We start from the raw sequence: 11,970 nt of genomic DNA on the forward strand, positions 1-11,970 counted from the left end.
GGCCCTTCCTGCTCCTCTTTACCTGCTTGGGTTCTCCCTCCTGCAGGCCCCCCTAACCACCCCCAGCTCCAAGAGGCGGGCCCACCTCACTGTTAAGCCCACCAGCTGCCCTCTGGATCTTCTGGGTTCCACTCAGCTGGGCTCCCTCCTTCAGTTCCCTCACTTTACCAGGCACGGGCTGGACCCGCGGGAGGCAGGTGAGATGATAGGGGGCCCAGCAATGTCTGTAATTCACTGTGCAGCCACTAGTAAGTGCCTCAAACTCTCTGGGCTAAGCCCGCTCAGCAGGAATGAGCTCAGGGAAAGGACACTGGCTTTGGTGTCAGCCACAGATTGTTTCACATCCAGGTTGGCTTCTTTGTATCAGCAAGAGGTTGGGTGAATCCCTGAGTCAGTTTCCCCCTCGGTAAAGTGGGGAAAATAATGGCCCTGTGTTGCAGGGAGCTGTGGGGATTAACTGAGGAAATAAGAGCACAGCTGAAGTGGTCCAGCCCAGAGCCCATCCGTGGTGGACCTCCTAACCCCGAGCTCACTGCCTTGCCTGCCTTCCTCACAAGGTTGGTGAGACGAATAAACAACAATAATAGTAACCCCAAGGGACACTGCACATATCTGTACAGCCTAGCTCTGTCCCACTGACTGAGGCTCTCCTACTTGCCGGGGCCCGTGATCCTTGCTTTAGGGCCAGCAGGCTGTCTGAGCTTCATTTTGCAGGGGAGGGAACAGGCTTAGAGAGAGAAAGAAATCCCTCAGCCAGGAGGTGGCAGGGATGGAACTCAGACACTGATGTGCAGATGTTCCCCAAAGGCTGTAGCCACCTCTTCTGACAGTTGGGAAAGGGCTTTACGAACTTGAGAATACCAGGCCCCCTCATTCATGTATTCATCAAACAGGTACTGACATCCAGTCATAACCCTGTCTACCATTTACTGAGCACTTATAGTACAGGCCTAATGCTAAACTCCTGCCAAATTGGTTTTTTCAGTGTCTCCAGAGCACACCTTATCCATTCCCACCTCCACACCTTTGCATTTGCCATTCTCCGTACTTGAAAGCCATCCCAGCTTCCTCTCCTACCTGCTGGCCCCAGCAGGCTTCATACCCAGGTTATGGTAATTGCAGCCTATCTTTGAACTCCTATTCATCCATCAATACCCACCTCAGGGGCCTCCACCTCTGTGAACCCTCCCAAGCTGAGCTGATGCTCCTTCCTTCTGGCCAACAGTGCCTTGACTATTTCCCTATTGCAATAATAATCCAAGCTCACAGTAGTGAGTGTTAACCATGTGCTAGGCACTGTGCTCAGCACTTTATGTGGATGATCTCATTCAGTACTCATCAGGACCCTCTCAGATGGACTCGGTTACCATCCCCATTTTATAGATGAGGAAGCTGAGGCAAAGAGAGGTTGGGTAACTGGTGCCGTTGGTAAGTGGCAGAACAGGGGTTAGTACTTGGGGCTCTCTGCCTGCCCACCCCAGGCTGTGGGTGGGGACTCATCGAAGACCCTTCCAGCCCCCTCCTGCCAGTCACCCAGCCTGGCCATACCATGATGGCGGAAGTGACAGAGAGGATGTTGACCACACAGTACTGCAGAGCCACAGCATCGTTGGGGGCTGCCACATAGCGCAGCACCGTGCCGTGGAGGAGAGCGGCTGCGATGAAGCTCACGTGGCCCAGCACCACCAGCACCAGCCCCGTCTTCATCAGCACCTTCCGGAAGTCACCCACACTCAGGCCACCTGTGAGGGACAGCCATGTCAGGGCCATGGGTAGGGCTTATCTTGCTGGGCAGAAGAGGAAACTGAGGCCCCTGCAGGAGTGATGGACATTGGGTTCTAAATCTATTTCTGGATGACTTGAGGCCAGTAACTTGTCTCCTCTGCACCTCAATTGCCTCATCAGGAAAAGGGGTTCACAGTGCTTTCATGAAAGTCCTTGGATCTCTAAGGTTGGAAAAGCATACAGGTGGTACTTAATAAAGGGTAGCAGTCCTTGTTCGTGTTCAAGGTCATGCGTGGCACAGTTAGGATTTGAACCCAGGTCTCTAGCTCTAGACCCATGATCCTTCCACTAAGCTTTGCATCCACTGATTTTTTTCATCCATACATTTGTTACATCAATGTTCACTGAGTGCCTGCTCCATGCCAGGCCCTGAGGTACCACAGAGAGCTTGATGGTCACTGCCCAGGCCCCAAGGAGCCCCTAGTTCACTGGGCAGGGATCAGGTTCTATTCAGGATTCAGTCTGGTGTAAAGGGCCTGGCACACAGTAGATATTCAACTCACAATTGCTGAACTGACTCCAGCAAAATACTCAAACTTCTGAGTCTTCATTTCCCCATCTGTAAAATGGGAAGAATAACCCTTGTTTCCCAGTGGGGAAGGAGGGTCCCATGAGGAGATGGATGGGAAAGTGGGGCATACCCGGGGGGTGCTGGGAAAAGCGAGCTCTTGGTGCAGGGGCACTAGGCAGGGACACGGCAAGGTGCAGGAGGCTGAGGTCAAAAGAACATCAGGGACTCATACGTAAATCCTCTCTGAGTGTCCAAGTGGCTACTCGGCCCCTATCTGCACACTCCCAGGATCAGGAGCCCTCCTTCCGGCTGTTCCAGATCTGCTCTTTGGAATGTCCCCTTTGGGTCCTGGCTCTGCACCATGCTGGCCCCTTAGGCCCACTAGCCCCCTCACTCTAGCCAGCTCTGTGAGACTGGAAGACTGGCCTGGCCCCTAGAACTAAACAGCTCCCCCTTCTTCCTTTAGCTGCTCCTTGTGGGACCTGTGAGTCCCTTCCTAGACCTCAGTGTCCCCATCTGTGGCAGCAAGGATTGGGTCATATTTCATATATGGGAGTTTTGCAGCCAGAGAGAAAGAGAGAGAGAAAGGAAGGAATCCCTAGACTGGATGTCCCTGGGGGTGCTGTGCCCAGAGGAAGCCCCCGGGAGCAGAGAGGGCTGGGACTACTCAGTCACACAGACCCTCTGTGCGACTTTGCACCAGCCTCTCGCCTTTTTGGGCCCCAGCTTCCCCATATGTAAAATGGGAAGGGGTTGGTCTAGCCGGTCTCTGAGATCCTTGGAGCCTTCAGGACCCTCTGGAGCTGTACCAGATTGAGGAGAAGCAGAGGGCAGACGATGGGCTGGACAGGCGCCGGGGGACTGGATGGCATCATGAAGATTAACTGCTGGCCAAACAGGAAGGGGCATGGCAGCTTTGTCCCAGGGGCCTGACCCACTTCACCCCATCCACCCACCTACCTGGACACCCAGACACCACCCGGCTCAGGGCTGGGCTCATGAACAACAGCATCCCGGGACCAAGACTTGGTCAAACTGGAGGTACAGTGCCAGCGTGGGGCTGTGCCTGGAGCACTGGGCAGAGTCTCAGGGCAGTCTCTGGCTCAGGATGGTTCTAGGAGGTGGTGCTCCCTCGCCACTTTACAGATGAGGAAACCGAGGCTCACAAGTTCTCTTGGCTAGAGAGTAGGGACTCCCCAGGTCTCTCTGATGCCCAAGAGTAGCATCATTGTGTCCAGGGAGTGAGAGGGAGGGGACAGATCAGTCCCACTCCTCTGTCTGGATCGTGTTTGCCAATGGCCCTTCTCACCTGGCCCGGTTTGGGGGAGTGGAGGGTATGGGAGCGGGAGCCCTTTGGGAGGCTGAGGAAGCCGAGGAAAAGGCAGCCTCTGGTTCGGAACTGAATCCCCTCCCTGTGCTCTCCCTTCTGGGGGCGGTGGGGGTTGGCTGCTCTCCTCCCACCTGGGGGTCCCTCCTCCGCCAGAAAGGAGAGTGGGGGGCAGTGGGGGCGGCCGAGAGGCCGTGGTGCTTCCCCACATCGGAAGATACCAGAAGCCCTCCTCTCGCCAGCTCAGCGCTGAGGAAACTGAGGCCCAGAGCAGAAAGTGACCTGCAGAGAAGGCGGCCTGGACCCCGGGGTTCCGGGCGCCCACGAAAGTGCTCCGCCCCTGCCAGAGGATCTGGGGCGGGTTCGGGCCTCCCGGGCCGTCCCCCCGCGGCTCACCCAGGCGCAGACACATCTCGGCTCCCGAGCGGGGTCTCCGCTGCAGCTTCAGCGGGGCTCCAGACGCTGCGGGCGGCCGGGCGGCCCCACTCCCATACTGGTTCGCAGCCGCCGAGCGCCCAGCACAGCCCTCGCCGCGCCCACTTCCCGCCTCGAGCCCGGAGCGCCCGGCCGGCCTCCCTTCCCGTCACCCCCTGGGCGGCCCGGCCCCGGGAGGGCCCCGGCGGCTCGTTTGCATCCCGGGCCGGTCCGACCGGCTGGGCAGCCCTTCCTGGCCCGCCCGGCTGAGTCACAGCGCTGGCCCCACCCACCCGCCTCGACGCCGGCCGGCACCCAGCCAGCAATCCCCCGCAGCCCACCCCGCTCCAGTGATGCCCATTTTACAGAAAGAAACTGAGGCCTAGAGGAGCTGCGATCGTCCGGGCTAGGGAGTGAGGTGGGGGCCTGATGCGTGGTTGTCACGACCTGGTGGGCAGCTGAACAGGAAAGCCCCGGGGTGAGGGCTGGGAATCCACTTCTTTCTAGAGGAGGGCTGGGAATCCACTTCTTTCTAGAGGATGGGGAAGTGCAACAGTGGGTGGTGAAAGAGCACTACCTAGGGAGCCAGGCTCTGTCCTTGACCTGCCGTGACCTCAGGTTTCCTCCCTGCCGTGGCCTGAGGGTCTTCGGCCGCATGCTGAGCAAGGTGCTTTACTTGTGGGGGTGGGGATGGGGGTGGGTCTCTGTTCCCTTCTCAGAAAATCAGGGATAATAATTCCTGTCCCCTAAAGTCATGGTGAGATACAAAAATGAGGTAAGAAAACGCTTTGAAAACCCTCTAGAGTATCTTTGCAAAGTGCAGACTTAGCAGGAGCACATAACAAGAGCTTTACTATTCCTGGCTATTGGTTACTGTGCCCCTTTAATGTGCCAGAATGACCCTTTGTTTCATCCTCAACATGTAGAAATGGACTCACACAAGAGTGTCCAGCGGAAGAGGTGGAGTAGGGGTCTCAGTGCCCTTTCTCTAATGTGGCCGTGCTGTGGCTGCCAGCCTGGGCTCTTGGCCCTCAGGCAGGCCTCTGGGAGGCACTTCCGTGGTATCTGGGCAGCATCAATTCACAGTCTGCACCCCCTACCCCACTGGTCAGTGGCCTGGAAGGTAGGGGCTAGCTTGATGCATCTAACACCAGCTGTCCACTGAATGCATGTGCCTTGTGTGTGGGGCACACAACTTACTGATGACCAAGTCCACCTCCCAAGGGCTGCCCTGGAGAGCACGTGTGGTCACTGCAAAGCCAATGTCAAATCTCATGCATGTGCATGCATGTGGCTTCTCTATCAGTGTCAGGCTGTCCCCTTGACACTGACCCCAACTGGGGCAGTCTGGAATTAGGCTGGGGACCCAGACCTTTTAAATGTCTTTGCTTTCAGATGAATAAATGAGGGTTCTCTCTTTCTATCTTTAGAACAATACTGAGAGTTAAAGATTATTACCCCATTTTACAGATGAGAAAATTGAGGCCCAGAAAGGTAAAGGGGCTTTTCAAAGAGCACACAGCATGTATCATTGGTAGAGCTGAGACTTGAATCCAGATCTGTTTAACTGTGAAGACTGCTCCTGAGTGTGGTGGGGGACAGGGGAGCCATAGTCTCCAGGGAGTGGGCCTACTCTCTGGGGCCTCTGAGGAGGGAACGGCCCACCTGTTTCTCTCTGACACAGTTTCCCGGCCATGGCCCAGCCTTAGCGCCCTGAAGTAATTGCCATTTCTCTTTGCTTATTGCCAAGTGACCAAAGTCCATTCGTCTGAGTTGTCCAGTGTCCCTTGCCTGCGCCTCACCCTTTTGCACACTGGCTAGGGTTCTGGGGTTCTGGAAAGAACCCCAGGCTAGAGCACTAGCCCCTTGTGCTCCACCAACTCACTGTGACACCCTGGCAGCTCACAGCCCTTCCCCAGGTCTCAGTTTCCCTATCTGTCAAATGGAGATAGTGATTGCCTTCCCAGATTTCTGAGCGATAAAAAGACTTGAGAGATATGAGAGTTGGTTGAAACCTAGCCAGAGAAAGACAAATAGAAATTCTCTCTCTTCCTGGAACACTTAACAACCAGGTGTGGTCCAGTACACTTAAATTGGACTCTGGGTCTTCCGAGGGTATGGCCTCCCTGCCGGGCTGCTCAGCTGGGAAGGGGGTTCAGGCTTCCAGTCCCTGTGCAAGTCCTCTTCACCTGAGAAAGGATTTTTCCTCCCTAATTATTAGAATACTTCCTCCCTCTAAGTAGAACAATCACACACGGACCCTACCATATTCAATTTTGTGTCTTTCCATACACATACATAAAACGAAAAGCCAAGTGATCATGCTGAGAGGAGGAGGTGGTTGAAGGGGACTTAGGCATATTTACAATGATAAATTCTACATGGTGTGAATGGGGAGTTTGTTATTCTTTGTATATTTTCTTTTACATTTTTCTTTCTTTCTTTTTTTTTTTTTTCAAAAAAAGCTTATTGTAGAAAACAGAGGAAAAAAACAGAAAAGTATAGAGAAGAAATCAGAACTACTCATAATCCTCCCTATCCCCACGGATAATCAGCATTCACATTTTGGAGGGTTTTTTCCTATGTGCATATGTAATTTTCTCCTCTGAGACTCTTGACTCCCGGCTTTACTCTGCCACCCCTTCTCGTCACCTTGATCTGTTGCCCTCTCTGCCATCCTCTTCCATCTATCAAGGACTTGGGTTTCCAGATTTTGGTGAAGCAGTCATTCCAAATTGTCCTGCTCATCCATGTGAAGGACCCTCCAGTACTCTTCCTTGACCTCCTCAGTGACCTTCATCATGACCCCAGCCATCCTCTCCGGGTTCATGCCTTGAATGGTCCCCTCTGAAATGCCAGCCTTGAGCATCCCACAAAGACTTCTCTTGCACCATGCTGGTCTTTTGACTCCCATGGCCTCATCCTCTGACTTCCCAGAGGCCACCAGCCCATTCTCCTTTCTTCTGTTCAGTTAACCCCCTCCTGGCTTCTTTACCATCAAGCCTACATCACAAGGTTGAGCATCTGAAGGCCAGCTCACTTGTCCAGGTGAGAAATGAGAAATGTAGGGGACTTGGACCAGGATGGTGGCCATGAAGATGGAAAGAAGAGGGGAGATTTGGGGCTTCCCTGGTAGCGCAGTGGTTGAGAGTCCGCCTGACGATGCAGGGGACACGGGTTCGTGTCCCAGTCCAGGAAGATCCCACATGCCGCGGAGTGGCTAGGCCCGTGAGCCATGGCTGCTGAGCCTGCGCGTCCGGAGCCTGTGCTCCGCAATGGGAGAGGCCACAGCAGTGAGAGGCCCACGTACCGCAAAAAAAAAAAAAAAAAAAAAAAAGAGGGGAGATTTGAGATATGTGATTAGTATGCATGGTAAGATTTGGAAAGCTCTGTTCTAAATCCACTCACCTTGCTCCTTCTCCCAGACACTCCTCCAGCTCCACATGGACCACACTTCATCCCTCATCCTCTTCCTTTCTGCCAAGTCTTTCCCGGCAGCCTATAAACATACCCAAGTCTCTTCTATCCTAAAAAAACACACCTTCCCTTGGCTCCCTTTACATTTCTACTTACTGCTTTTGTACTTCCTTTCCCTTCCCCTCCAAACTTCTGAAATGAATTATCTTTACATGCTGTTTCTATCTTCTCAACTACCACCCCCTCCACATTCCACAGCAGTGTGGTTCAGCCCTCCGCCGGAAGAGCCCTCTTCTAGGTCACCAGTGACTTCTGACCACACTGAATCCAATGAAGCATTTCAGTTCCTAACTTATTATTATCAGCCACTCTCTCCATACTCCTGTAACACACCTCCTTCCCGGTTTTCCTCCTACCTCTGGCTGTTCCTTCTCAGTCTCCATTGTAGACTTTTTGTCAACAGCTCAACCTTTAAATATTGGTATTCCTTTGTATCCTTGCTGCTTCCTTTATGGGTCCCATTGGTTAATTCATGTAGTCTCATGGCTCCCCTTTTATATGATGATTCTCCCAGACTAGACAGCTCCCCTGAGGATCAGACTTAAATATCCAATGATCTTACCTCTCCACCTGGGTGTCCAGTCACCTCAAGCTCAACATGTACCAACTTTTACCCCCTACTGCTTCTTGTGTATTTTCTATCTCAGTGGGTGGCGTCATGAGGTGCCCAAGCCAAAAACCTGGGAGTCATTCTTTACTCTTTCCTCTCTTTCTACATAAAGTCAATCGTCAAGTCCTGCCGACTTACATCATAGATATTTCTGTAACTAGTGCTTCCTCTTTGTCTCTGCTACTATTGTCCTTGTTCATGCAGCATCTCTTTCCCCCAATTGTTTTTTCATACTACTGAGTAATCTTTCTAAAGTATAAATCAGATCACGTCACTCTTCTGCTTAAAATCAGTAACATAAAAGAAATTTAAGAAGACATGACTAAATGGAAAGACATCCTGTGTTCATGGATTGATTGTAAGCCTTAATATTGTTAGGATGGCAACTCTCCCCAAAATCCAAGCTGCCTTTTTTTTTTGGCACAAATTGACAAGCTGATCGTAAAATCCATATGGAAATGCAAAAGACCCAGAATAAGCCAAAACAATCTTGAAAAAGAAACAGGGACTTCCCTGGTGGTACGGTGGTTAAGAATCCACCTGCCAATGCAGGGGACATGGGTTCCATCCCCCGTCCGGGAAGATCCCACATGCCATGGAGCAACTAAGCCCTGGCACCACAACTACTGAGCCTGCACTCTAGAGCCTGCGAGCCACAACTACTGAGCCCGCACACCGCAACTACTGAAGCCCGCACGCCTAGAGCCTGTGCTCCGTAAGGAGAAGCCGCTACAATGAAAAGCCCACGCTCTGCAACGAAGAGTAGACCCCACTGGCCGCAACTAGAGAAAGCCCGCGCACAGCAATGGAGACCCAACACAGTGGGTCTTTCTGAGGCACTCATCGTTGTCCTGTGCCAGGCTCTGAGTGCTTTACACATATTAACTCATTTAATCTTCACAATAACAATAGTACCTTTGTTATTCCCCATTTTACATTTGAGGAACTGAGGCGCGAAAGAATTTGCCCAAGATCACAAAGCTAGACAGGGATAGAGCTATGACTTGAATCCAGGCAACATGACCTCTGAGCTTATGTACCTACAGCTTTGCTAAGAGAGATAGCCCGCAGCCAGCAATCCAAGCTGATGCAGAGTCTGACGGTCACATGCTTTGCAAGATTGAAAAAGCTCATCTATTCACGTCAAAGCTAAAGTGAGTGGGAATAAAGGCAGGGAGGTAGGAAGCACAACCCCTCCCAAACCCTTCCTACCTGTTCCCACTAGGAGGACAGTGACCCTATGTAAAGAGCCTTCCACTGGGATGCAGCCTAGTGGTCAGGGACAGCCAGCTGTGCCTTCCCCCCGTGCCTGGTGTTCACAATTGCTTCAAGGCAGAGGTGAAGCTGGAGGCCCTGAGCTGAGGACTGGGAGGTCCTGTTGCTAAGACCCTGCATGGTAGTTTTCAACTACCCATTCTAAGGTCAAACCCTTGACCTTGTCATCTTCAGTAACTATACTACCTCTAAGACCTCACGTTTCAGCACCCTACTCCCTGACACCTATCTCCTGTCTTTCCAGATTACTTTCTCTATTACCTTCTCAATTCTTCAGCTTCTTAAGAGCCTCCACTCTCTTGACCCTTCATGATGGCATGCCTAAGAATTTGGGCAAAGGTCTTTTCTCCATCTGCACCCTCTTTCTGAGTGATCTCATCCATTCTCTTGGCTTTTATACTATCAACATGTCAATTATAATGTCAGTAACAACAATATATATCTCCAGCTCATTTATATATTATTTTTCTCCTCTGTCTACAAGAATGTAGGCCATATGAGAGCAGAGGACTTAAGTATCTCATATAAAGCTCACTACTCAAAACTCAGGGCCTGGAATGGTGTTAATTAGGGACATGGTAGATGCATGATACATATTTGTTAACTGATGAATAAAGCATTGGTAGTGGTTCTCCAAGTGTGGTCTGCAAACCTCTGAGGATCCCCAAGACTTTAACGGGGAGTCTGTGAAGTCAAAACTATTTTTATCATAATTCTAAGATGTTATTTTCCGGTTTTGATGGTGGAAAAGCAATGGTGGGTCAAACAGCTGTCCCCTTAGCACTACGAAAGGTAGGGACACCAGGATACCCTTGTAGTCATTGTACCCATCACTGCTGTGCACGCACAGCAAAAAAAATAGATATACCAGATTCATTTAAGAATGACTTGATGAAACAGTAAAAATTATTAACTTTATTAACTCTCTACCCTTGAGTATACTTCTTTTAAATATTTTGACAGAATGTGAAGAATTCTGCTGTCTGCCTAAGTACCATGATTGTCTCCAGGAAAAGCACTTGTGCAATTGTTTGAGTTGCAAGATGCACTAGCTCCTTTTTTTCATGAGCACCATTTCCACTTGAAAGAAGGATTGAAAGACATACTGTGGTTATGGAAATGTAGGTGTTTTTGCAGGCATTTTCTCTAAAATGAAGGAATTGAGCCTGTCAATTCAAGGGAAAAAAATTGGCAATATTTGCTGCCAAAGATAAAATTTGAGCTTTTGAGTGAAAATTAGGTGTTTGGAAAATTGGTATCCACTGCCGTGAGCTTAGCAGCTCCCCAATATTAAAGACTTTTAGTGGTGACATTAACATATATGATTTTTATATTGTATAATGAAATGTGTCAACATTTGGAAGATCTGTATAACTCAGTGAACCAATCAATACTTTCCAAGTGACCAACACATGACTGTACAAAATCACGCACAGGTTAAGGATGAATTCAAAGTGCAAGACAGACCAATGCATTTTAATGTAATGGAAAGTTGACGGATATGGTTTCAGATTCCACACTGAAACTAAATTTTACAAAACTATGACTTGTCAAGTTTAGGTAGAGTATCAAAGAGGAATATCCACAATTATCTAAAAATCCTTTTAACATACTCCTCCTTTTCCCAGTTATATACCTGTGTGAGGCTGAATTTTCTTTATGTACTTCAGCCAAAACAACATATCTCAACATAGTGAATAAAGAAGCAGATATGGGAATTCTAGCTGCCTTTTATTAAGTCAGAGATTAAAGAGATTTGCAAAAATGTCAAACAATGTCATTCTTTTCACTCATTTTTTTGATTTTCAAAATGTAATTACTTTTCATTGAAAAGGGTATTATTTCCTTTAACATTGATGGGTTTATTATTTTTTAATAAATAATTATTTTTAATTCTTAATTTTAGTTTATAATATTGCAGATATCAATAATGTAATCCACACAAACAAAAGCTCTTTCAGGTCTTCAATTTTTCAGAGTGTACAGGGATCCTGAGACCAAAAAGTTTGGGAAACACTGCTATAGATAAACAATAAAGTTAATCAGTCCCTAATACCTTGGTGCATTGATGAAGGGAACACAAGGCAATTATAAACAAGCAATCCCATTTTGAACAGGAGAGGAGGGGAAAAAACACCCAGTGGTCCGTGGTGTGTATTTTATCCTGCAGAGTGAGAACAGCAAGGCTTCCCTGCTTTGCTAAAATGAGGCCAGCCTGGCTGCTCTGCCAGGTTGGGGTAATCTCATCTAACCATCGTAACTGTGGGCACATCTTAGAAGAATTTTGAGGATTTCCGATTGGTATTGTTTGGGGCCAAGACATTGCCCCTGGGGTTGATCAATTACAGGATTCCTTCCACTCGCCAGGACTGGGGTTTCTCTCACAGAACCACTCCCTTAAAAGCTGTGTAAAGGGCTTCCCTGGTGGCGCAGTGGTTGAGAGTCCGCCTGCCGATGCAGGGGACACGGGTTCGTGCCCCGGTCCGGGAAGATCCCACATGCCGCGGAGCGGCTGGGCCCGTGAGCCATGGCCGCTGAGCCTGCGCGTCCGGAGCCTGTGCTCCGCAATGG

General features: G+C 50.1%; 1 protein-coding gene across 1 annotated transcript; it reads right to left on the reverse strand.

Moving 5' to 3' along the window:
- Positions 1-17: 17 nt before the first annotated feature.
- TMEM54 (transmembrane protein 54) lies at positions 18-4,200 on the reverse strand. Its single transcript, XM_055082023.1, has 2 exons — positions 4,020-4,200; positions 18-1,742 (listed from the first exon to the last, which is right to left on the reverse strand). Exons 1-2 carry the CDS (start codon positions 4,033-4,035, stop codon positions 1,378-1,380), a joined length of 381 nt encoding a protein of 126 aa, XP_054937998.1. The 5' UTR covers positions 4,036-4,200; the 3' UTR covers positions 18-1,377.
- Between the last annotated feature and the right edge of the window lie 7,770 nt (positions 4,201-11,970).

The sequence above is a fragment of the Physeter macrocephalus genome, chromosome 3, assembly GCF_002837175.3.
Source record: "Physeter macrocephalus isolate SW-GA chromosome 3, ASM283717v5, whole genome shotgun sequence".
NCBI lineage: Eukaryota > Metazoa > Chordata > Mammalia > Artiodactyla > Physeteridae > Physeter > Physeter macrocephalus.